General features: G+C 34.2%; 1 protein-coding gene and 1 non-coding gene across 2 annotated transcripts; one reads left to right on the top strand and one right to left on the bottom strand.

The window, feature by feature from the left end:
• Positions 1–974: 974 nt before the first annotated feature.
• On the bottom strand, positions 975–1078 carry LOC122201471. Its single transcript, XR_006194183.1, has one exon. It is a non-coding gene; the product is annotated as a U6 spliceosomal RNA (small nuclear RNA).
• Positions 1079–13228: 12150 nt separating this feature from the next.
• On the top strand, positions 13229–20944 carry LOC122201166 (60S acidic ribosomal protein P1-like). Its single transcript, XM_042907111.1, has 3 exons — positions 13229–13238; positions 20191–20255; positions 20756–20944. Exons 1-3 carry the CDS (start codon positions 13229–13231, stop codon positions 20942–20944), a joined length of 264 nt encoding a protein of 87 aa, XP_042763045.1.
• The last annotated feature ends 3848 nt before the right edge of the window (positions 20945–24792 follow it).

The following is a 24792-nucleotide window of genomic DNA, read 5'->3' as shown; positions in this document are numbered from 1 at the left end:
GGCTGAAAGCAGGAGACAGGCTGTCAGTTTTCTATTACACATTGGTAAACATACCATAGACAGGTCAACACATCATGCTTTATATCTAGTACCACAAGTCCAATATTTCAGCAGCAAAAGGCATGATTTGATTAACATCTTCAGTTCACATTACATCAACCTAAAAGTAAAAAAAAAAAAAACTGCTCTTGTAAGCTAAAGTTTTCAAAAGAAGTATCAAATCAGTCAACAATATTTCCTTCTCAGTGAAGTTTTCTTTGTAATAGACTTTGTTATAAAACAAACAATTTAATTGAATTTTTATTAACCAGTAGTTTTCCAGTATGTATCAGGCATTGTTAGGTGTTCTGCATACATTATTACCTTAACTATCACACACATGAAAGTTATTATAGTCTCCCTTATACAGATAAGGAAACAGCATCTAAATTAAGTCTGTATAATTAGTATGTCAGGGTTTGAAAATAATTACATCTCTTTTCCAAAGGAGAGCTCCTTTATATTAATTAGAAAAACAAGAAGCATACAGACTACCAGGTACCAGGATAAACAATAATAATTTAAAAATCATGGCCTCTCATTTTACTGATTATAATTTTCCAGGTTTCCCTCTACCAGAAGTTAGCAGATATTTTTTCAGCTCTTTAAGAATTGTAAGTACTTAATTGGACAGTGTTATATATCTCCACCTCCCCAGTGATTTATCCAATTTACCATTTTCTGTTATCTCTATTTTTTTAAATATGAAATTTATTGTCAAATTGGTTTCCATACAACACCCAGTGCTCATCCTAACAGGTACCCTCCTCAATGCCCATCATCCACTTTCCCCTCCCTCCCACCCCCCATCAACCCTCAGTTTATTCTCAGTATTTAAGAGTCTCTTATGGTTTGCTTCCTTCACTCTCTGTAATTTTCCCCCCCTTCTCCTCCCCCCACCCCCGGTCTTCTGTTGAGTTTCTCAGGATCCACAGAAAAATATGGAATGCTTCATGAATTTGCATGTCATCCTTGCACAGGAGCCATGCTAATCTCTGCATCGTTCCAATTTTAGTATATGTGCTTCCGAAGCAAGCACTGTTCTCTCTAAATGCTATGAATCCTAACTTAAAATAGAGTCATGTTTTATATGCTACAGATAAAAATGCTGTGACTACTGTGGATGATATGATTTTATATGTGGTGCTATCATAATTCAGCTAAATAATCAAAATAAATATGTGTCTACTCATACCCTTTTAGTGTATAAATTAAAGCTTAGAATTGCTTGGTGTGGTGTTCAGAATATATTATGGAATGCATAGTCCTCTAAGATATTCGTTCATTGACTTCATCAAGGAGTTTAAAAATGGGTTATTTCAGGGACTTAGATATTGTCTCTGTGGGTGGATTAAGAAGAGTTTCATGTATATTGGTAAAGCAAAAATGGTAAGTAGTTGCTTTTATCTAGATAAATATATATTTCTCTGATTTCCAGAGAGAAAAATAAATATTGTTAAGAGAAAAAAGGAATTTGGGAACTGAATAATTTGAATAGTTTTATTCATTGATTATATTCTGTATTTAATTACTGATCTCTGTCACTTTTCTTTTTAGAATTAATCAAGGAGACTATGTAATCCCTACCTTTGGATGAAGTGGCTTAGTCATCATTGAGGTTTCTGTTAAAATGTTTTGTTCATATTCAACAAGACATGGAATATTCTTCTATGCATTTTACTTTGGCAGTCTGTAGATCCATAAACATCAGCATAGATCTCTAAACATCAACAGGACTTGTCCAAGGTAAAATTTTAAAGTCTTAATACATTTATTATTACATTTTCTATTCATTTTCAATTAAGTTAGTCATTTTCCCTCATAGTTTTATGCATTCTTTTATTTTTAACATTATTTGAAGTAAAAAAGTAAGCATCCGAGATCTTAGAGATCTTTGATACATTTAGAAGAAAACATATGAGTTTAAGCTTTCAAAAATAGAAGTAAGGCTATGTGCCTATAATTGCAATTTTAAGAATAGGAGAATATTCAAGAGTCCAGGAGGCATTTCTGTTGTCCAAAATCCTTATTACACCTGACACAGCCACTGCAGTAACCTGTTACTGCTTTATAGGAGGGAAAAGGAATTTGATGGAAGCAGGGACTCTCCTATCTTTTATAAATTATCCCTTCTCTTTTGACTCAGGTGATAACTTGAGTAATGAAGGTTTGTTTTCTAAGGACTACTGGGCAAAGAAAAAGAGATCATAGAATTGTTGACATTCTACATTAAAGATTTCAAACTTGGATCCTTCCCCTGTTCTCATTCCATTTCCCTACCGCTAACTTTTCTCTCCTCATCGCCTTTCATCCAAGGTTAAGTTTAGTGATCTAGCATCTGCTATTATTCTGATGTAAACCTTATCATGCCAGGCTGTACAGGAGAGAATTTTGTTCAATAGCTCTTTGTTAAAATACAGGTAAAGAGTAAACTAGTACAAGAAATAAGGCAGTCAAGATTTAGGATGGAGAATGGATGTTGTATGAAAGATTTTCTGTGTGTGTGTGAATGTGTGTGTAAGAATAGCAAGGAGAGAAAGAAGGGAAGGATAAAGAGAGAGATAATTTTAAAAATTTTATAATGATTAATAGTAGGACATAAATAAGGTTTATTAAGCCCTGGCTATGTGCTCAGGGCCATTGAAAGTGGTCATTTATTTATTTATCTATGGTATCAACTATATTACATAATCATTATAACTATTCCATTTTACACAAAAATCAAGACATATTCAGTAGGTAAATTTATCTGAATGTATATAATTACTAAAACAAAATATATTGAAATTCAGGTCTGACTCTTGAGAGCTTACCAAATTCACCAGGATGGGCTTTAAGCACTTTTTGAATTATCCAAAATGACTCTTGGTTACCTTTTTAAAATTTTATTTTGGAGAAAAAGAGAGAAAACACCAGCGGGGGCAAGGGGCAGAGAGAGATAAGGAATATTTGGTTTAATGTTTATTTATTTATTTTGAAAGAGAGACAGCTCAAGCAGGAGACGGGCAGAGACAGAAGGAGAGAGAATCCAATCAGGCTTCACATGGTCAGTGCAGAGCCAAAAACAGGGCTCAAACTCTCGAACCATAAGATCATGGCTTGAGCTGACACCAAGAGTTGAACACTTAACCAACTGAGCCACCCAGGTTACCCAGGAGATAGAAAGAGAATCTTAGTCTCCACGCTCAGTGTGGAGTCCAATATGGCAATCAATCCCATGATCTTGAGATCATAACCTGATACAATATCAAGAGTCAGACATTCAACTGACTGAGCCACACAGGTGTCCCATTGGTTTCCCTTTTGAGAGAACTACATAGTAATTGTCTTTTAATTTTTCTCTCTCACTTCATGGAATTGGACATGATTAGTAAAGAAATCTTATTATATCTGCATCTTAAAACATAAGAATGCTTGTTAGTAATAAATACTAAATACACCTTTGCAGTCACTGAATGGATAAAAAGACACTCTCCAGGGGTGAATACTCTTGATTTAAGATAACGTGTCCATATTCTGAAATTTAAGCATAAATAATTTTATTTTTAGAAATGCATCTTACCAACCAGAACAACATGAAACTAAAAATCAGTAATAAGGGACACCTGGGTAGCTCAGTCAGTTAAGCATCTGACTTCAGCTCAAGTCATAATTTCATAGTTTGTGAGTTCAGGCCCTGAATACAGCTCTGTGCTGACAACTCAGAGCCTGGATCCTGCTTCAGATTCTGTGTCTCCCTCTCTCTCTGCCCCTCCCCTGGCCCAACATTAAAAAAAAAAATTAAAAACAATAATAAGAAAAAAACCTCAAACCCAAAACCAGAAGAAGACAGGAAATAATAAAGATCAGAGCAGAAATCAATGCTATCAAAACAAACAAACAAACAAAAAACAAAACAAAACGACAACAACAAAAAACAGTAGAACAGATCAATAAAACCAGAAGCTGGTTCCTTGAAAGAATTAACAAAACTGAAAAGCCAATAGCCAGTTTAATCACAAGGAAAAAGAAAAGAACCCAAATAAATAAAATCAAGAATGAAATCACAAACAACAAAGCATAAATAAAAATAATAATAAGAGAATATTATGAGCAATAATATGTCAATAAAATGGGCAATATGGAAGAAATGGACAATTTTCTAGAAACATATAAACTACCACAATTGAAACAGGAAAAAATAGAAAATTTGAACAGACCCGTCACAAGTGAAGAAATTGAATTAGTAATCAAAAATCTCCTAAAAAACAAGAGTCTAGGGCCAGATGGCTTTCCAGGGGAATTCTACCAAACACTTAAGGAAGAGTTAACACCTATTCTCTTGAAGCTGTTCCAAAAAATAGAAATGGAAGGAAAACTTCCAAACTCTTTTTATGAAGCCAGCATTACCTTGATTCCAAAACAAGACAAAATCCCCACTAAAAAAGAGAACTATAGACCAATTTCCTTGATGAACATGGATGCAAAAATCCTCCACAAGGTAATAGTCAACTGGATCTAATAATACATTAAAAAAATTATTCACCACGACCAAGTGGGATTTAGACCTGAGATGCAGGGCTAGTTCAATATCGACAAAACAACTGATGTGATACATCACATCAATAAAAGAAAGGACAACAACCACAATATCTTCTCAATAGATGCAGAGAAAGCATGTGACAAAATACAGCATCCTTTTTTGATAAAAAAAAAAAAACTCTCAAGAAAAGTCATAAAAGCCATATATGAAAGGCCTAATGTTAATATCATCCTCAATGAGGAAAACTAAGAGCTTCCCCCCTAAGGTCAGGAACAAAACAAGGATGACCACTTTCACCACTGTTATTCAACATAGTATTGGAAGTCTTAGCCTCAGCAATCAGACAACACAAAGAAATAAAAGGCATCCAAATCAGCCAGGAGGAGGTGAAACTTTCACTCCTCACAGATGACATGATTCTCTATATGCAAAACTCAAAAGGTTCCACCAAAAAACTTTTAGAACTGATCCATCAATTCAACAAAGTTGCAGGATATAAAATCAATGCACAGAAATCAGTTGCATTCCTATACACCAAGAATGTAGTGACAGAAAAAGAAATCAAGAAATCAATCCCATTTACAATTGCACAAAAAACCATAAATTACCTATGAATAAATCTAGCCAAAGAGGTGAAAAATCTATACCCTGAAAACTATAGAAAGCTATGAGAGAAATTGAAGAAGATACAAAAAGAAATCTTCCATGCTCCTGGATTGGAAGAACAAACATTGTTAAAATGTCAATACTACCCAAAGCAATCTACATATTCAATGCAATCCCTATCAAAACAACACCAGCATCCTTCACAGAGCTAGAAAAAACAATCCTAAAATTTGTATGGAACCAGAAAAGACCCTGAGTAGCCAAAGCAATCTTGAAAATGAAAACAAGGCAGGACACATCACAATCCCAGACTTTAAGCTGTAATGCAAAGCTGTAATCATTAAGACAGTATGGTACTGGCATAAGAACAGACGCTCATATCAATGGAACAGAATAGAGAACCCAGCTATGGACCCACAAACGTATGGCCAACTTATCTTTGACAAAGCAGGAAAGAATATCCAATGGAATAAAGACAGTCTCTTCAACAAGTGGTGCTGGGAAAACTGGATAGGAACATGCAGAAAATGAACCTGAAAATGGACCATTTTCTTACACCACACACAAAAACAAAATGAAAAGGGATGAAAGACCTCAATGTAAAACAGGAAACCATCAAAATCCTCCAGGAGAAAGCAGGCAAAAACCTCTTTGATCTTGGCCGCAGCAACTTCTTACTCAACACGTCTCCAGAGGCAAGGGAAACAAAAGCAAAAATGAACTACTGGGACCTTATCAAAATAAAAAGCTTCTGCACAGCGAAGGAGACAATCAGCAAAACTAAAAGTCAACCGACAGAATGGGAGAAGATATTTGCAAATGACATATGAGATATAGGGTTACTATCCAAAATCTATAAAGAACTTATCAAACTCAGCACCCAAAAACCAAATAATCCAGTGAAGAAATTGGCAAAAGACATGAATAGACACTTCTCCAAAGAGGACATCCAGATGGCCAACCTACACATGAAAAAATGTTTAACATCGTTCATTATCCGGGAAATACAAATCAACACCACAATGAGATACCACCTCAAACCTGTTAGAATGGCTAACATTAACAACTCAGGCAACAACCAATGTTGGTGAGGGTGTGGAGAAACAGGATCTCTTTTGTACTGCTGATGGTAATGCAAACTGGTGCAGCCACTCTGGAAAACAGTATGGAGATTCCTCAAAAAAATTAAAAATAGAACTACCATATCCCCCAGCAATTGCACTACTAGGTATTTATCCAAGGGACACAAGGATGCTGTTTCAAAGGGGCATTTGCACCCCAATGTTTATAGCAGCACTATCAGCAATAGCTAAAGTATAGAAAGAGCCCAAATGTCCATTGATGGATGAATAGAGAAAGAAGATGTGGTAAACATATACAATGGAGTATAACTCAGCAACCAAAAAGAATGAAATCTTGCCATTTGCAACTACGTGGATGGAACTAGAGGGTCTTATGCTAAGCAAAATTAGTCAGTCAAAGAAAGACAAATATCAAATAACTTCACTCATATGAGGACTTTAAGACACAAAACAGATAAACATAAGGGAAGGGAAGCAAAAAGTGTATAAAAACAGGGAGAGGGACAAAAACATAAGAGACTTAAATGTGAAGAATAAGCTGACGGTTACTGGAGGGGTTGTGGAGGGGGTGGAGGATAAATGGGTAAGGGGCATTAGGAATCTACTCCTAAAATCATTGTCACACTATATGCTAACTAACTTAGATGTAAATTTAAAAAATAAATTAAACAAAACAAAACAAAAAAAAAGAAAACAATTACTGAGAACCTTCTGCACAGAAATTAAACTGAGATTTTAGCACAGATCTGTATTATAACCCAATATGTGGTTGGCCATAAACAAGCTAATTTTGTTATAGCTTTTACTCTGAACATAAATTAAACTTACAGCTCATGATTAATCATTAATAAATAAATAAACAAACTCAAAAACAAAACACATGGAGGCTAAACAACATGTTACTACACAATCCATCGGTCAAGAAAGAAATAAAAAAGGTAATAGAAAAATACATGGACACAAATGAAAATGAAAATAATAGTCTAAAGTCTTTGGGATGCAGTGAAAGCAGTTCTTAGAGGGAAATATGTAGCAATATAAGCTTACCTCAATAAACAAGAAAAAGCTCAAATAAACAATCTAATCTTACACCTAAAGGACCTAGAAAAAGAAAAGTAAATAAAGGGCAAGGAGAATAGAATTTAGGGAATAATAAAGATCACAGAAGAAGTAAATGGCATAGAGAAAGAAAGAAAAGAAAAAGAAAAAGGAAAAGAAAGAAAGAAAGAAAGAAAGAAAAGAAAGAAAGGCAGAAAGAAAGAAATGAAAAAAGGAAAACAATCAATGAAAAATTCAGGAACTTGTTCTTTGAAAATATAAACACAATTTATAAACTCTTAGCTAGACTCATTAAAAACAGAGAGAGAGAGAGAGAAAGGACTCAAATAAATAAAGTCAGAAATAAAAGAGAAATGGTAAAATAATGGGCAATACAGAAATTTAAAGGATAAGAAAATATTGTGAAAAATAATATGTCAGAAAATTGGACAACCTAGAAGAAACAGATAAATTCTTATAAAATACAGTCTTCCAAAACTGAATCAGGAAGAAATAAAAAGATGAATATACAAATTACTAGTAACAAAATTGAATCAGTAATCAAATAACTACCAAAACATAAAATTCCAAGACCAGACAGATTCACAGGTGAATTTTAACAATTAAAGTATCTATTTAATATCTACTCTTCTCAAACTATTTCAAAAAATAAAGGAGGAAAGAAAGCTTCCAAATATGTTCAACAAGGCCAGCATTACCCTGATACCAAAACCAGACACCAGAAAAAAAGAGAATAGCTCAATATCCCTAGATGCAAAAATCGTCAATAAAACATTAGCAAACTGAATTCAACAATACAAGAAAATGATTATTCACCGCGATGAATTGGATTTCTTTCAGAATAAGAGGATGGTTCAATATTTGCAAATCAATTGATATGATGCAGTGAATCAACAAAATGAAAAATAGAGAATTATATTTTTAAGGTAAATATATATATATATTGATATACATATTTCTTTCTGCTTAAGGTAATCTATGTATAACTTCTTATGCATTCTCTCTACACATATTTCATGTACTTAAATAATAGAAATAATAGAAATTATCTAGTACATGTGTTCACATTTTACTTACAAGACCAAACTAAAATATGAGGAATAAATTCAGTTTTTATAGTAAACTCTTATCATCACACTGTCTCTAGTGCAAGTATCCTTTCCATCTGATTATAGATAACAATTACATAAGTTTAATATGCTAATGGTAGCCATAAAGACAGTTGCTGAAGTAGTTGTATTCTCTAAAGAAATTCTTAACTTTTAGACTTGCTAAGAGAGTGATAAAAGTAGTACTCATTTTTATCAATGAGTAGTTTCTATATGCAACCTGTTAGAAAACTTTATGATAGTTACCATAAAAGTTGAATTAGTAACAGACAGTACAACATTAATTTCCACAATTTAATATCTCTCCTTAATTAAATGCCACCAAATAAATGGACATTTTGAAATACACAAAATTCAGATTAAGTTGGCAAATTTTCAGAAACTGCTCTATGAATTCAGTGTTAGACCCAGCTTTCTGTGTAACTTTCTTTACAAAAATAAGACACCAGGGAATTATAAAATATAAAGACATTTTTCGGGGCGCCTGGGTGGCTCAGTCGGTTGAGCGCCGACTTCGGCTCAGGTCACGATCTCCCAGTCCGTGAGTTCGAGCCCCGCATCGGGCCCCTGTGCTGACAGCTCAGAGCCTGGAGCCTGTTTCAGATTCTGTGTCTCCCTCTCTCTGACCCTCCCCCATTCATGCTCTGTCTCTCTCTGTCTCAAAAATGAATAAAAACGTTAAAAAAAAAAATAAAAAAAAAAAGACATTTTTCAAATGCCCTTTAAATAGGCAGATATATTTAAATATATGCACCACAATATTGATAATTGATGATTGATGTTATATGAACAGAAACTCTCTAGAGAACAAAATAGGAATAGTAAACTTTGAATGTTTTTTAATTGACTCTAGAAATATTCTACTCATGTCAATTATGAACAGGATAAAACTGACTAATTCCCATATGCTTATTTACAAAGTTAATACTATAATACCAATTAGGTATCATCAAATTCATTTGCACAAATGTTCATGCAATTCTTAGGGAATAAAAATGTTTTTTAGACTAATGCCTCATTATGTCACCTAAGGCATAAGGGGCAATTATTCTGCAATGTACATTTTTTTAAAAATTACCTATCAGTTAGCATATTCCTCCTGGCTAAAACTGTCTTTTGTGCCACAAAATAGCAGTAGATTAATTATAGCTTTAAGAATTGATCACCACAATAGTTGTGGGTGTTGTCACTCACCATGTGCTCTCTCCTCTGATCCATCACACTCAGACTATAACCAATGCTAAGAAAACAAGTGTCAAATTTTTAAAATGTTTTTATTTTCAGAATATACTACTTGTTTTATTTTGTGAAACTCTTCACTGATTACTTTTTAAGATTAAATTTTCAGTTTTACCTTAACTTTCAAGGACAGCTATGCCCTCATACACAGATAACCATTTTTTAAAATAAATTTATTTATTTATTTATTTATTTAGAGAGAAGGCAGAGAGAGAGGAGAGAGAGAGAGAGAGAGAGAGAGAGAGAGAGAGAATCACAAACAGGCTCCACACTGTCAGTGCACATAGCCCAATGTGGGGCACAAACTCAGGAACCACGAGATCATGACTTGAGCCAAAATCAAGAGTCAGATGCTTAACCAACTGAGTCACTCACACGCCCCTGGATAACCATCTCTTACAACCTTTCCCTCAATTCTAACATAGCGTACTTTTACATTAATTCTCATTCCTCTTTTCCATACCCACAAACATGCAGTCTACCATAACTGAGAACTCTCCAGAAGCTCCAAACATCTCTTAAGAGATTAAAAGCTTCCCAGGCTGTCTTTCATTAATGTTTTTGTGAAACTAAAACATGGAAAAAATTCAAAAAAAATTATGAATGAATATATTGCACAAGTTAAGAATACAAACTCTGGAATCAGACCTAGATTCCAATATATTGTGTCTATCTTATAAATTTAGGCAAGTTACTTATTAATTATCCTTTAGTCTCCCTTATAAAATGAAGCCATAATATTTACTTAATATAATTGCTATGAGGAATTAATTGAGTGATATGTATAAAGCACTTAGCATGATTTTTGGCACATAATCAGTGCTTAATAAATCTTAATTTAGAGAAGACAACTTAATGTGCAGTGTAAAGATGCTTATGATTCTAATAAAAATATTTGAAGAACTTTATCAACATACTTGTTTAACATTTGAGAGGCTCACAGAAAGTAACAAGATTGTGATATCTTAAAAGTAAACTACTTAAGGGGCACCTGGGTGGCTCAGTCAGTTCAATGTCTGACTTTGGCCTAGGTCATGATCTCATGGTTCACAAGTTTGAGTGCCATGTTGGGCCCTGTGCTGTTCAGACACTGGAGCCTGCTTCAAATTCTATGCCTCCCTCTCTCTATACCCCTCCCCTGCTCATGCTCTGTCTCTCTCTCTGCCTCTCAAAAATAAATAAAAACATTTAGAATAATTTTAAATAAATAGATAAACTATTTTAAACATTTTTACATTGAATAAAACTTCTTAATGGAATTTTTATCTTGTTTGTTATCATTGATAATTATGAGAAAATTTTTATGTTTTTCAAAGTAGAACATTTGAGTAGTTTCAGTAATATGCAAACAAGTTGAGGAAACTAAATGCATATAATGTAGAATGTTAACTTTGAAATAAAAATTCAAATGCACATATGTATATAGAGTGGTTAAGGGCTAAGTGGATGAGCTAGCAATGGGTAACTAATCAGGAAAAGATTTTTAAATATAGCAATGCAGGGTAAAGATGTAGATACATACATAGATAAAAGTTATGACTATAATGTACCAGTAATAAATGTAATTTAGAAAGTTTGAACAAATAAAAGATGTCACAAGTTCATCAAAAATAATTTATCATATAAAACTCAAGAAAAAAGGACAATAAATACCTTGGATTTCTCCACCCAGACCATCATTAAACTTAGTGCATTACTCATTGTCTGACATCTTACTATTCATATGCTGGGTAAAAAGATACATATTGCCTATGAAAATAAAAAGTGCACTAGGGATGATGTTTTATTAAAAACTACTATGTATAATTAATTATTTCTGTATTGTAAAGAAAACAAACACAACTGAATTAAAATTGAATTTCTATACTTCAGATAAGTAATTTTCACCATGAAAGACAATTTCTGAAGAGATGACAGCATGATTAAGAAAAAAAGTTTATGAAAAACACACCTAAGAATGCAATTCATTTATTTTAACTTTTTTTTTTTTTTAGAAGTGTCAACATTTATTGTTACTGATTATAATAGATTTGGATTTCTTTCATCTTTACTATTGCTGGGTATTGTTTTAATAGTTGAATTATTTCTCTATCTAAGGTTATACTTTACTTTCTGTTTTATATAACATAATTAATAACATGGACCCTGAAGTCAGACCTCCCAGATCGAATTACAAGTTAGTCACTTATAACTTTGTTAATGTAATCAACTCATTTAACTTTTCTTCAGTGTTTCTATGCATTGAATGGGAATAACAGTACTATATCTGCCTCACAAAGTAAGTCCTATGAAATAGTTAACTATTGTTTTAATTATTACATAGGTTATTCTGTAACCATATAAGTAGTGAAATTGCTTGGCATTCATCGACTTAAAAACTGTCTATGCTAATCACTAGTTCTTGTACGGTGATTTTGCTATCCTTAAATTATTTTGATTCACATCTTAAAAATTTCAACAGTATCTCATGCATCGTATATCTAAATTTTTTCATGTTTGAAAATTTTTGCCTGTTGCAGTTATGCTTAAATAACCGGATAGAATATCCTTTGGATATCTTGGTATATTTTCAACTTGGAACTCTATAAATATTATTTTCTGATATTGAATACTGCTATGAAAATTTTAGGAACAGCTCATTTTTACCTTTTGTATTTAATTTCTTTAGTTTGTTTTGATCGCATAAACAAAAGTATTCTCTTGCCTTAATATTCAACAACTTAATTCAGGTTTGTCTTAGATTTGAACATTATAAAAATGAGAAAATTTCTGAAACTGTTGTCACTGTATCTGCACATTTTGTTTTCATTGGATAAAACATCTGAACAGACCATTTTGGGGAAAAACAATACAAATGTTAAATAAACACAAAATTTTACTCAATCTTACCAATAATCAGGGATGCAAATTAAAATGAAGTGAGCTTAACTAAATATTGAAATTGTTATAATGCTTGTTGCAGTTTTAAGAGATTGATTTATTTTTTTTCTTCCTTACCTGAAGTCTAAGCAAGAAATCAAATAATAGATTTCAAGTATTCAGCTACACCACTGCTAAAGGCTTAAATGAAAGCCATGGCTTGAGCATGCAGGCAAATGGGCTTAGCAACACACTAAATTTGATAATCGTGCCCATCTAGTCAGAGGCAGCACTGATCAAAGACAGGCCACATGCAAAGGGTCAGAGCCTGTTCTACCACATTTTTTATATAATATTGAAAGATCAGAATTTACCTTCTCTGCAAACACACAGATCTGACAAGAGGAGAAATCACTGGGCATGGTCACTGGCTTCTCCAGCATTCAGGTTCTCCAGTGAAAATGATAGTTAATGTAACTGAAATACCTTCACATGGAAAAATAAGAGGTCTGAGAAAAGTGTGACTTCACTAAAACTGTCAAATACCAGTGAAGGTATGGTGAACAAGGGGCTCTCAAAAACCATATATGAGAGATCTCTGTATATAACCAATTTGGAAATATTTAGTGAAGTTAAATATTTTCATACCTGAAAATCAGAAGCTCTGTGTCTTTCTATCTCTTTATTGTGGGAAGAGAGGTCATCAAGACGACATGACTGCCGGTTGGATCATGGGGACTCTTGGTGGAAAAAATTGTTACTTGTTTTGGGAATCATCTTAATCTGGGCTTTTCCTCGCATGTGCTTGTATTGTTGCTGTGGCATCTGCCTCCAGTGCAGTCAGCTAGCCACCAAATGAATAACCTCCATGCTAATAACACCTCTTGATGACTTCTCAGGGCATTTTACAGATAGGGGACATGTAAGATTGTAACAGCAGTCAAGAGAGGTAAAGTGTCAGGGAGGTCATTGAGAGTATGTGATTGCCAATTGACCCAGAAGCTGGACAGAAATGTACCTAAGCAGAGATACCTTAACTGCTGCCCTGTCCTAGGAATGCACGTTCTATCCACAGTTCCCATAGCCAGAGTCACTTCAAGTAGGCAACCTTGAGAGAGTAATATACTGGTGAAACCAACTGAACTCTATGTGATTGAACCTCTGTAAGTCCTCTATGTAAAATTTTGAGATTCTGGTGGGTGGGTGCAGAAATCTACTCATCTTGTGTCCTCCAAAGACAAATCTTGTATGTACATTAATCTACTTATTAAACCTGTCATCTACATTTTACAAAGTACAACATCCATTCGTAATAAAAACCCTCAACAAAGTAAGGATACAGGGAAAATATGTTAACGTCATATATACGAAAATCTTATAGCTAATATCCTTAGTGGAGAAAAATTGAGAGCTTTTTCTGGAACAAGATAGGGCTGTCCACTCTCACCATTGTTATTTAACATAGTACTAGAAGTCCTAGCTACAGGAATCAGAAAACAAAAAGAAATAAAAGGTCTCCAAATTAGCAATGAAGGAGTAAAACTTCTGCTACTTGTATATGACATGATACTCTATATAGAAAACCCAAAAGACTCCACCAAAAATTTTCTAGAACTGATACATGAATTTGGTAAAATCAAAAGATAAAAAATCAGTGTATAGAAATCTGTTGCATTTCTATACACTAATAATAATGTAGAAGAAAGATAAATTAAAGAATCAATCCCATTTACAATTGCACCAAAATCCATAAGATACCTAGGAATAAACCTAACCAAAGAGGTGAAAGACTTGTATTGTGGACACTAAAACACTGATGAAAGAGACTGAAGAAGACGCAAAGAAATGGAAAGACATTCCAATCTCATGGATTGGAAGAACCAGTATTGTTAAAATGTCTATACTATAATACAATCCCTATCAAAATGCCAACAGCATTTTTTTAGAGCTAGAACAAACAACCATAATTTTTTTATGAAACCACAAAAGACCCCAGAGAACAAAAGCAACCTTGAAAAAGAAGAGCAAACCTGGAGGAATCACAATTCCAAACTTCAAGTTATATTACAAAGCTGTACTAATCAAAATAGCATAGTACTGGCACACACACACACACACACACACACGCACACACACACACACACACACACACACACACACACACATGACACACCAATAGAACATAATAGAAAACTCAGAAATGAACCCAAGATTATATTGTCAATTAATTTTTGACAAAGGAGGAAAGAATATCCAATGAGAAAAAGACCAACAAATGGTGTTGGCAAAACTGGACAGCTACATACAAAAGAATGAAACTGAACCACTTTCTTACACCATATAAAAAATAAACTCAAAATTGATTAAATACTCAAATATGAGTCTACAACCATAAAAATCCTACAAGAGAGCAGTATTTTCTATGACATCAGTTGTAGCAACATTTTTCTAGACATGTTTCCTAAAGCAAGGGAAACAAAAGCAAAAATAAACTGTTAGAATACATCAAGATAAAAAGCTTCTACACAGCAAATGAAACTATCAACAAAACTAAAAGACAACCTACTAAATGGAAGAAGATATTTGTTAATAACATATTTGATAAAGGGTTAGTATCCAAAATATATAAAGAATTTCTACAATTCAACATCAAAAAACAAAACAAAACAAAACCTGAAAATCCAATTACAAAATGGGCAGAAGACATGACTCCAAAGACATATAGATGGCCAACAGACATATGCAAATAGGCTCAACATCACTTAGCATCAGGAAAATGTAAATCAAAACTATAATGAGGTATCACCTCATACCTGTCAGAATTGCTAAAATCAAAAACACAAGAAACAACATGTGCTCGTGAGGATGTGAAGAAAAACTAACCCTCATGCACCATGGATGGGAATGCATACTGGTGCAGCTTCTTTGAAAAACACTATGGAGGTTCCTCAAAAAGTTAAAAATCGAACTACTATATGACCCAGTAGTTCCATTACTGGGTGTTTACCCAAGGAATTAAAAAAAAGTAATTTGAAAATATTTGTGCATCCCTATGTTTATTATAACACTTTTTAAATAGCTAAATTATGGTAGCATCTGAAGTGTCCATTGATAGATGAATGGGAAAAAAAAGGTGATATATATATATACGTATATATATATACGGGGAAAATGAGGTATAAGTATAAATATATGTATACATGTATACATATATTTATACTTATACCTCATTTTTCCCCATTCATCTATCAATGGACACTTCAGATGCTACCATAATATATGGATATATGTTCATATATATATATATATATATATATATATATATAATTAGTTTTATAGTTGTTTTTGTTTTCTTCCCTTGCTTACTTATCTCACAATAAGTTGGCTTTCTTTAATAGTATACTTGGAATACTTTCTCTTTATTTTTTGCATGTCTATTACTGTATTTGATTCATGGTTACCATTAGATTTATATATAACATCTTATGTATATAGCAGTTCTAGGGACACCTGGGTAGCTCAGTTGTTTAGGCAGCCAACTTGGGCTCAGGTCATGATCTCACGGTCCATGGGTTTGAACCCTGTGTCGGGCTCTATGCTGACTGCTCAGAGCCTGAAGCCTGCTTCAGATTCTGTGTCTCCCTCTCTCTCTGCCCCTCCCCTTCTTGCTCTCTCTCTCTCTCTCTCTCAAAAATAAATAAACGTTAAAAAAATTATGTATGTAGCAGTTCTACATGAAGCTGATGATCACTTCCATTCTTTCCTCACCCCACAATTCCTCTTTCCACACCCCACAATTTAGTTATATAGTTCATGCTTCACATCGTTCAGTTTTTGGCATTCTTTGACTGATTTTTATAATATACATAATTTTACTCCTTTTGTGCTTCATAATTTTCTCACTCATTATGGTCATTCCTTTCTGCTCAAAGAGTCTCCTTTAACATGTATTGTAGGGTTGGTATATTAATCATAAATCTTTTAACTTTTGTTTGTCTGGGAAACTGTTTATCTCCACTTCTATTATGAAATACAGACTTTTTTAATTGAGTATTCTAAACTACAGATTTTTTTTTTCTTTCAGAACTTTGAATATATCATGCCACAAACTTCTGATGTGCAAAGTTTCTGCTGAGAAATCAATTGGCAGCCTGCTGGGATTTCCCTGTGTGAAACTGTTTTCTTTTTCCCCTTTTAAAATTCTCTCTTTATCACTACTTTTCACCATTTTTATTACTATGTGTCTTGGTGTGGGCTTCTTTGGGTTGATTTTCTTGAGGGCACTCTCTACCTCCTGGACCTATTATTTCTCAAATAAATTTTCTGCTCCCTTTTCTCTCTTTTCTTCTTCTGGGATCTCTATAATGCTAATGTTACTGCACTTTATATTATTGCTGAGTTCCCTAAGTACTCTCATTTTGCATATATATTTTTTTCCTTCATCTGCTCAGCTTGCTTACTTTCCATTATTCTGTCCTCCAGGTCACTCATGTATTCTTTGCTGACTCTAGTCTGCTATTTTTCCATATTTTTAAAATCTAATTAATTATGTTCTTCATCTCCATTTTTTTCTCTTTGTTAAGGGTCTCATTGATGTCTTCCACTCGTTTCTCAAGTTCTGTGAGTACTTTAATGATTATTACTTTAAATTCTCTATCAGGAGTATCACTTACCTCCATTTTTCTTACATCTCTTGCTGTGAGTTTGTCTTGTTCATTCATTTGGGACATATTTCTCTGTGTCCTCATCTTGTCTAACTCTCTGTGTCTGTTTCTACATGTTGGGAGAGTCAGCTATGTCTATTGCTCTTGAAAGTAGTGGTCTTATGAAGAAGAGGTCCTGTATTGCACTGTAGTGGAGTGTCCCCTATTTATCAGAAGCTGCTACATCAAGGGTGTCTCCTCTATGTGTTGCCTTTCCCTGATGTTATTGTTGAGCTGCTATTTTCCTTCAGTTGAATCATCTGAAGTGGGTCTCTTTGCCTGATGAGGCTGTGTTTGATCATATGGTGATAGTGAACCAGTCTGAGGCTGCCTTGGGCTTGAGTTGAGTCAGACCAGTCATTTGCCAGAGATGAAATTGTACCAAACTGCAGGGTGTTTCCTCCATGTTTTCCCCTAAGAAGATTTTGTAGGTGGCCAGGGTCTGTAATCTGACCAGCTATATGCCCCTGCATACTGCTGGGGTCACGATATGACTTCTGTATGTGGTTATCTTTCCCTTTTCCTGGGGCAGAAATCACTATGAAGTGGTGTTGGCCCCTGTTGGAGCTGCTTGCACACTGCCAGGCTTGTGGCTGTGGTTGGAATGGACTCTGTCTGAGAGTGTATTGGAGGCGGCAGATCCTCAACATGCACAGGAGGGGGATGTTTTAGCAAGGTTAGTGCACTGGACCTCTGCAAGAGGGGATCTGCCACTCTTGCAAGTAAGACCAAGTCCAGATGGGTTGGAAGGTGTATATATGAAAAATATGTGGGTCAGGAGACATGGTGTTAGCAATATTTGCACTTGTCCTCTTGGCAGGGGAACCCACAGCACTGGGACCGAGGCGGGTCTGACTTGAGGGGGCAGATCTGCCATAGTACATGGAACAGGGGGGATGTATAAGCAAGTCAGATAGCAAACATGAGTGCTGCACTGGTTTCCACAGGTTCCCATGTGTTTATGCTGGAGCAGGGGTGGGAAATGACACTTTCCATCTCCCTTGTTTCTGGAGGAGTCTCCCAAGGATTTCTGTCTTTCCAGCTCATGCTCTGAGATTAGTATAACTCTCCCTCATGTGTATGCCTTAGACATTTTTCAAACTGTGGCTTCTATTGTTGTATCTCTGAGGGCTATTTGTTGTTGTGTCTTTTTAAGAGCAGGGACTCAGTTTCCTATGTCCCCACCAGCTATCCCAGAGCAGATCCTGATGATTTGTAAAGTTTCAGATTTTAAGTCCTGCTGGTTGTTAGAACTCATGAAATCAGCTCCCCTTGGTTTTCAAAGCCAAATGTTATGGTAATTTGTGTTTCCACATGTAGGCTCACTGGTATGAAAGTCTGTTTCTCTCCCTTTCCTGCATTTGTGGATACCTCCCTCCCACAGACAGACTACGGTTTGGTTTAGCTACCCACCATGTTTCTATCCTTTCCTTCCTTCTTTAATGTGGCCTCTTCTCTATATTTAGTCGTAGGGTTTGTTCTGCCAGGCTTTGGGTCATTTTCTGGGTTACCTACACTGGATTACCTATCTAGTTGTATCCATAGAAGGAGGTGAGCTTAGGGTGATCCTACTCTTCCATTTTCCCAGTAATTTGTTCACAAGACTTAACTCTATTAAGTAACAAACATATGGAAACATGATTCACACAGGTAGATTGGAAGATAATGCATCTGATTTTATTTTAATCCAAATATTAACTGAGTCTATAGGGACTATCTTTTGAATCACAATTTTTAAAAATCACTTATTTATCTGTTATGAAAAATAAAAGTAGGGGCACCTGGATGGCTCAGTCTGTTGAGCTTCCGACTTTGGCTCAGGTCATGATCTCACAGTGCAAGGGTTTGAGCCCCATATTGGGCTTTGCACTGACAGTGTGGAGCCTGCTTTGGACTCTGTCTCCCTCTCTCTGCCCCTCATCTGCTTGTGCTCTCTCTTTTTCTCAAAAATAAACATTAAAAAATAAATAAAAATAATGATTACTATTAATTAATTATAATATTCCTTATCATTTATTTATAAACCATAACCATGCAAAGACCTTTTTTTGTCAAGATATGCCAAAATAATTTATTTTTGCATAATTAATTTATTGTAATGCTCTATATACATTAATATAATACTAAACTTTTGATAATTTGCTGAGGACTAAGATATCATATTAAATAAAACATATTCTAAATAAAATAATTTTTAAAACACTATGGGATTTTTAAAGGATATATTTGTTTCAGTATATGCCATCAAATAGAAAAAAGTTTCCTTGTATAATTTGATTATAATTAGGGCAAAATAATTGGTACATACTATTATCAGAATATGACATTATAATATATAGAAGGGTAAAATTAAAATGAACTGTAATAATAAATAAAGGCTTTATGGCAGAGTTGATGTGTGCTGAGTCTTGAAATAGATGTGGATTTGAAATGGTAGAGATGAGAGGAGGAAGCAATGTGAGACTGAGCTTTTGAGCACAGCATGCTGGCAAGTGAAAAAGATGGCCTCTCTATGATTCTAGAGAATAAATGTTAATAATGAATATTGTAAAAGTGATTTTTTATACCCATAATAATTATGACCTCATAAAAGTGACATAAATTGATTATTAATGACAAATTATAGAAGCAACATTAGTAGTAGCTGTTTTACTTGTAAGGCAATTATCAACGGTGATTAAGGTTTAAGTAATTAAACCAAAGCTAAATTTCATTGATTTAACTAATACCAATGAACAACTGCTAATTTATTCTCAAACATACTTTATTGAATGTCTATCATGGACCAGTGGAGTGGACCTAAATTAGCCTACTTGAAGTACAAAAATGAGTAAGGCATATTATTCAGGTTTAAACATAACTATTATTCTGTTACTCTATTAAGAAAGGCACTTATACCTTCCCCATTGAGGTGAGGCCTCATTTCATCTGGTAACAAACACCAGTCAGCACTCCTCTGTCTGTCTGCCTAGTGGCTTCTGTCTGTGAGCTTGCCTGCATCTACCTGGCATTCATCCTGCATGACAAGGAGGTGCTGGTCTCAGAGAATAAGATCAATGCCCTTATTAAAACAGCGGGTATACTTCCATCTGCAACAATGTGGATGGAACTGGAGGGTATTAGGTTAAGTGAAATAAGCCAGTCGGAGAAAGACAGATATCATATGTTTTCAATCATATGTGGAACTTGAGAAGCTAACAGAAGACATGGGGGAAGGAAAGGGGAAAAAATAGTTTCAAACAGAGAGGGAGGAAAACCATAAAAGACTCTTAAATACAGAGAATTAACTGAGGGTTGATGGCGGGGCTGGGGGAGAGGGCAAAATGGATGATGGACATTGAGGAGGGCACTTGTTGGGATGAGCCCTGGGTGTTGTATGTAAGTAATGAATCACAGGAATATACCCCCAAAACCAAGAGCACACTGTATACACTGTATGTTAGCTAACTTGACAATAAATTATATTAAACAAAACAAAACAAAACAGCACATGTAAATGTTGAAACTTTCTGACTGGGTTTGTTTGCAAAGGCTTAGGCCAATGCCAATGTAGGGAGCCTCATCTGCAATGTAGGGGCAAGTGGACCCACCCCAGCAGTGGGTGCTGCACCAGCAGGAGTTTCTGCACCCTCCATCACTGCTGTTGCAACTGAGAATAAAGTAAAAGCAAAGAAAAAAGAATTCAAGGAGTCTGATGATGACATGGGCTTTGGTCTTTTTGAGTAAACCTCTTCTGTAACCTGTTCAACAAAAAGCTTAACACTTTTTTAAAAAAAGAAAGAAAAGAAAGGCACTTATATAAATATGTATATTATTAAAAAATGTAATGCTTTCAGAGACTGATAAAGGGGCTGAGTCAGGGGGAAAAGGATATTTGCATGGTTCCAAGTGTCTCCCAACAGATTGCTAATTAGTTGCAAGAGTAAATAAAATAATAGAAATACAGTAGAGAAACTAGAATCTTTTTTATGTGAGTGATCAAAGTTAATATAGGCATATCATGAGCCCCCAGCCATGGCACCTGTAAAAGGACACAATAACATCACTATGTAGCGTTACTCTCTAGAGTATTATACCTATGTTAGAGCAGAAATATAGACAGGTTGAATAAATGGCCCAAGAATACATAGGTAGAAAGTAGAACTAAAGTTAACACTCAAGTGAGTATCTCCAAATCTCTGTTCTTAACTACCATTGGCATGCAAAAGAATAAAACTTGTTTTTATTTAAAATGTATAGCATTGTTTTGCCTCATTTGTGTGTGTGTGTGTGTGTGTGTGTGTGTGTGTGTGTGTGTTACTATACAATGCTATACTGGTTTCAGGTGTACAACATACTGATTTAACAACTTTATATGTTACAAAATGCTCACCATGAAAAGTTTAATTAACCTCTGTCATGCAACCGTATTACATATTATGGACTATATTCACTATGCTGCACTTTTCATCCTTGTGATTTATTTGTAGCAGAAAGTTTTGTACTTCTTAATCCCCTTCACCAATTTTTCCCATCCCTCCACCCTTCTCCCTTTTGGCAACATCAGTTTGTTCTCTGCATTTATGAGTTGTTTCTGTTTTGTTTTTTTTCATATGTTTGTTTATAGAGTTCACATATAAGTTACATTATATGGAATTTGTCTTGCTCTGTCTGATTTGTTTCATTTAGCATAATGTCCAGAATAATTAAAAACTTATATAACTCAACACTCCCTCCAAAAAAACCCTAAATAATCTTATTAAAAATGGGTAGAGGACCTGAATAGACATTTTTCCAAAGAAAACATATAGATGGTTAATAGACACATGAAAGGATATTTAACATCACTAACTATCAGGGAAAGCAAATTACAATATTGGCATATCACCTCACACCTACCAGAATGGCTACAATAAAAAGCACAAGTGGTGAAGATGTGAAGAAAAGGGAACCCTCATGAACTGTTGTTGGGAATGTAAATTGGTACAACTACTATGAAAATCATTATGAAGTTTCTTCTAAAATTAAAAATAGAACTACCATACAATCCAGTAATTCCACTGCAGGATACTCATCCAAAGAAAAAGAAAACACGAATTCAAAAAGATGCATACACCCCTATGTTTACTGTAGCATTATTTACAACAGTCAAGATATGGAAGCAAATTTAGGGCCCCAGTATTCCTGACCTGTCATACGTGGGTTTATGTACAAGAAGTAAATCTGTATCCTTTGGCTGCACGTGTCTGGAATTTAACCTCTACAACATGGCCACCAGCATTTCTCATTGCTCCCTCCCTAACAAATTCCATGCTGCACAGAGTAAATTCCAAGCTGGTATATGATAACTTTTATCATATGCTTTTCTAGGTACCTTACTTTTCATCCTCATTAATTGTAGTGCTGGGAGAAGGCAATATTAAAATTTAATTTTGTCTTAATTATATACTAATTGTGTTTTCCCTTCTTAGTTAAATACTAAGGACCTGATTTTAGCACTATCTTTATAATTATAAACTAATAGTTTAGCCAAACCAAAATACCTGAATAATGTTTCTAAGAAGTCTATGAACTCAGTTAATTATTTTTTCATATTCCCCATTTCCAATTTCTAATACCAGCCTGTTATCATCTGATCCACTATTCTTTATATGAATGAATATCTATCGTATTCATTCATCCATTTATCTAACATGGACTATAGGTTTTATGATCCTTTACTCTTCCCACTAAATCATCCCTGAAATTTTACCAAGTATCAACTTATGTGAGCTCTACCTATAGACTACATAAACTTTTCTTTATCCTAAGGACCATTGCCCAATTTAAATCACTGTCTTCTGTATCCATATTTTATATTATGGCTAGAATGCAGTGTATAATTGGAAGAAAAGAGTTTATAGTTATTTCTGAATGTCACTTTTCCTCTAGCTTCAGCAGCCCTTGAATATAGGACCCTTGGTCAATCTTCTTCACAACAAAAATTCAAGGAATTTATAGGAGTATATATTTAATGGCTTCAAGACAAATGAGCATCTGTTCCCCGTGCACCATAATTTACTATTGGTTTTTCATTAATCACATAGTCAGCAGCCAGAATTGAGGACATGCAGTTACTCTAGACAATTGGAGCTAATTAATTATAAAATTACAAGATTTAAAAGTTTAGGCAATTTTAAAGATGATGGTTTCCCTAACTCAGATGGTCTTTATTTACTTATGGTCATTTTTTATCATTATATTGCAAGTACAGAGTGACTAGGACATCAGCTCCCGCTGGGCTGTTGCCATGAAATCTGTATTGTTGTCTATCTTGCATTCTTTGTTAAAGATAAGTAATCTTGGTAATAAGGGGAGTCTCTTCTGCTTATGAATTTAATTAACAAATTGACAAAAGACCACTGTTGGTAGTCAACCAGAGAGGGTGATACACTAACATTTAAATTTGATTTAATTGTATTTTCTCCCTAATATCTTCCTAATGTTATCAGGATAAACTCTAAACATTCCAAAATATTGCCTGTAAGAATATTCATGATTTGGTCTATGCCCATTACTCCAAATTCACCTCTTGTGTCAATAACATATTGGTTTAAATTCATAAATTCTTCCCTTACAGAAAATATTTTTATAGGAATCCATGTCTCCTCTGAAGTGTAATATCACTTCATAACACTAGGATGATGTAACTTTCTGTGTATGTGTGCGTATGTGTGTGTATTATCATAATTGTTTTATCCTTTAATGTGTTATAAGATCTTTAGCAAAATAAAGGTTCATTCTTTATACATTATGGCATACCTACCTTGCACAGAATAGAAGTAAATTAAGAAGTATAAAGTAAGGAAAATATCATGTAAGTGAAAAAATATACAGTATTTTAAGTTCACTGTAAATTATTTATATTAATTACTACACTATTCAATAGGTAGAATGCTAAGGATAGCAGAATCAAATAAGTAAGTTGTAAAAAAATTAATACAGAAATTCCACATAAGAAAAAATTGAAAGAGAAGCAAGTCCAGACTCAGTGGAGTTTTTCTAAGTACAAGTTTAGTTGTCAAAATGAGATATAGACTTAATGCATTTAGTTTCCTATACTGTTACTTCACCAAATCCCATAATTCCAAGAGTAAAACCAAAAGAAATTGAGAAAATGAAAGATTTTTTTCTGTCTGAACTGTGTAGAAGAGATTTAAGGTGCACTATTCAGCTTTTACTTCTGCTTCAGTGCAATCACTCAGGCCAGACTTATGTTTACAGTTGCGCATTATCAATAAGGTTCTCCGCAGGTGAGCCAGTAAATTTATTTTTCAATTAACACAGAGAATCTAGAGCTTACTTTAGATTTACCACTTTTCAGTTACTACTAAAACATTGAATTGGAGGCGATTTTTTCCTTTTTCTTCAAAAGGTTACTATTTGTAAATGTCTGTCATTTTTAGACACTGATGACAAATACCTGGCCACTAGTGTTCAGATTTCTCACTGAGTTCTGTTATAAGAAAACTGAGGTCTTGCACCCTTTATACATAGAATAGAAATTATAAAAACGCGTTATCTATATTAGTACTTTTAAAAACGATAGATAAAGG

The sequence above is a fragment of the Panthera leo genome, chromosome D1, assembly GCF_018350215.1.
Source record: "Panthera leo isolate Ple1 chromosome D1, P.leo_Ple1_pat1.1, whole genome shotgun sequence".
In the NCBI taxonomy this organism is placed as follows: Eukaryota; Metazoa; Chordata; class Mammalia; order Carnivora; family Felidae; genus Panthera; species Panthera leo.
The sequence above is the reverse complement of the archived record's forward strand: the minus strand, read 5'-3'. Positions and strand labels throughout refer to the sequence as shown.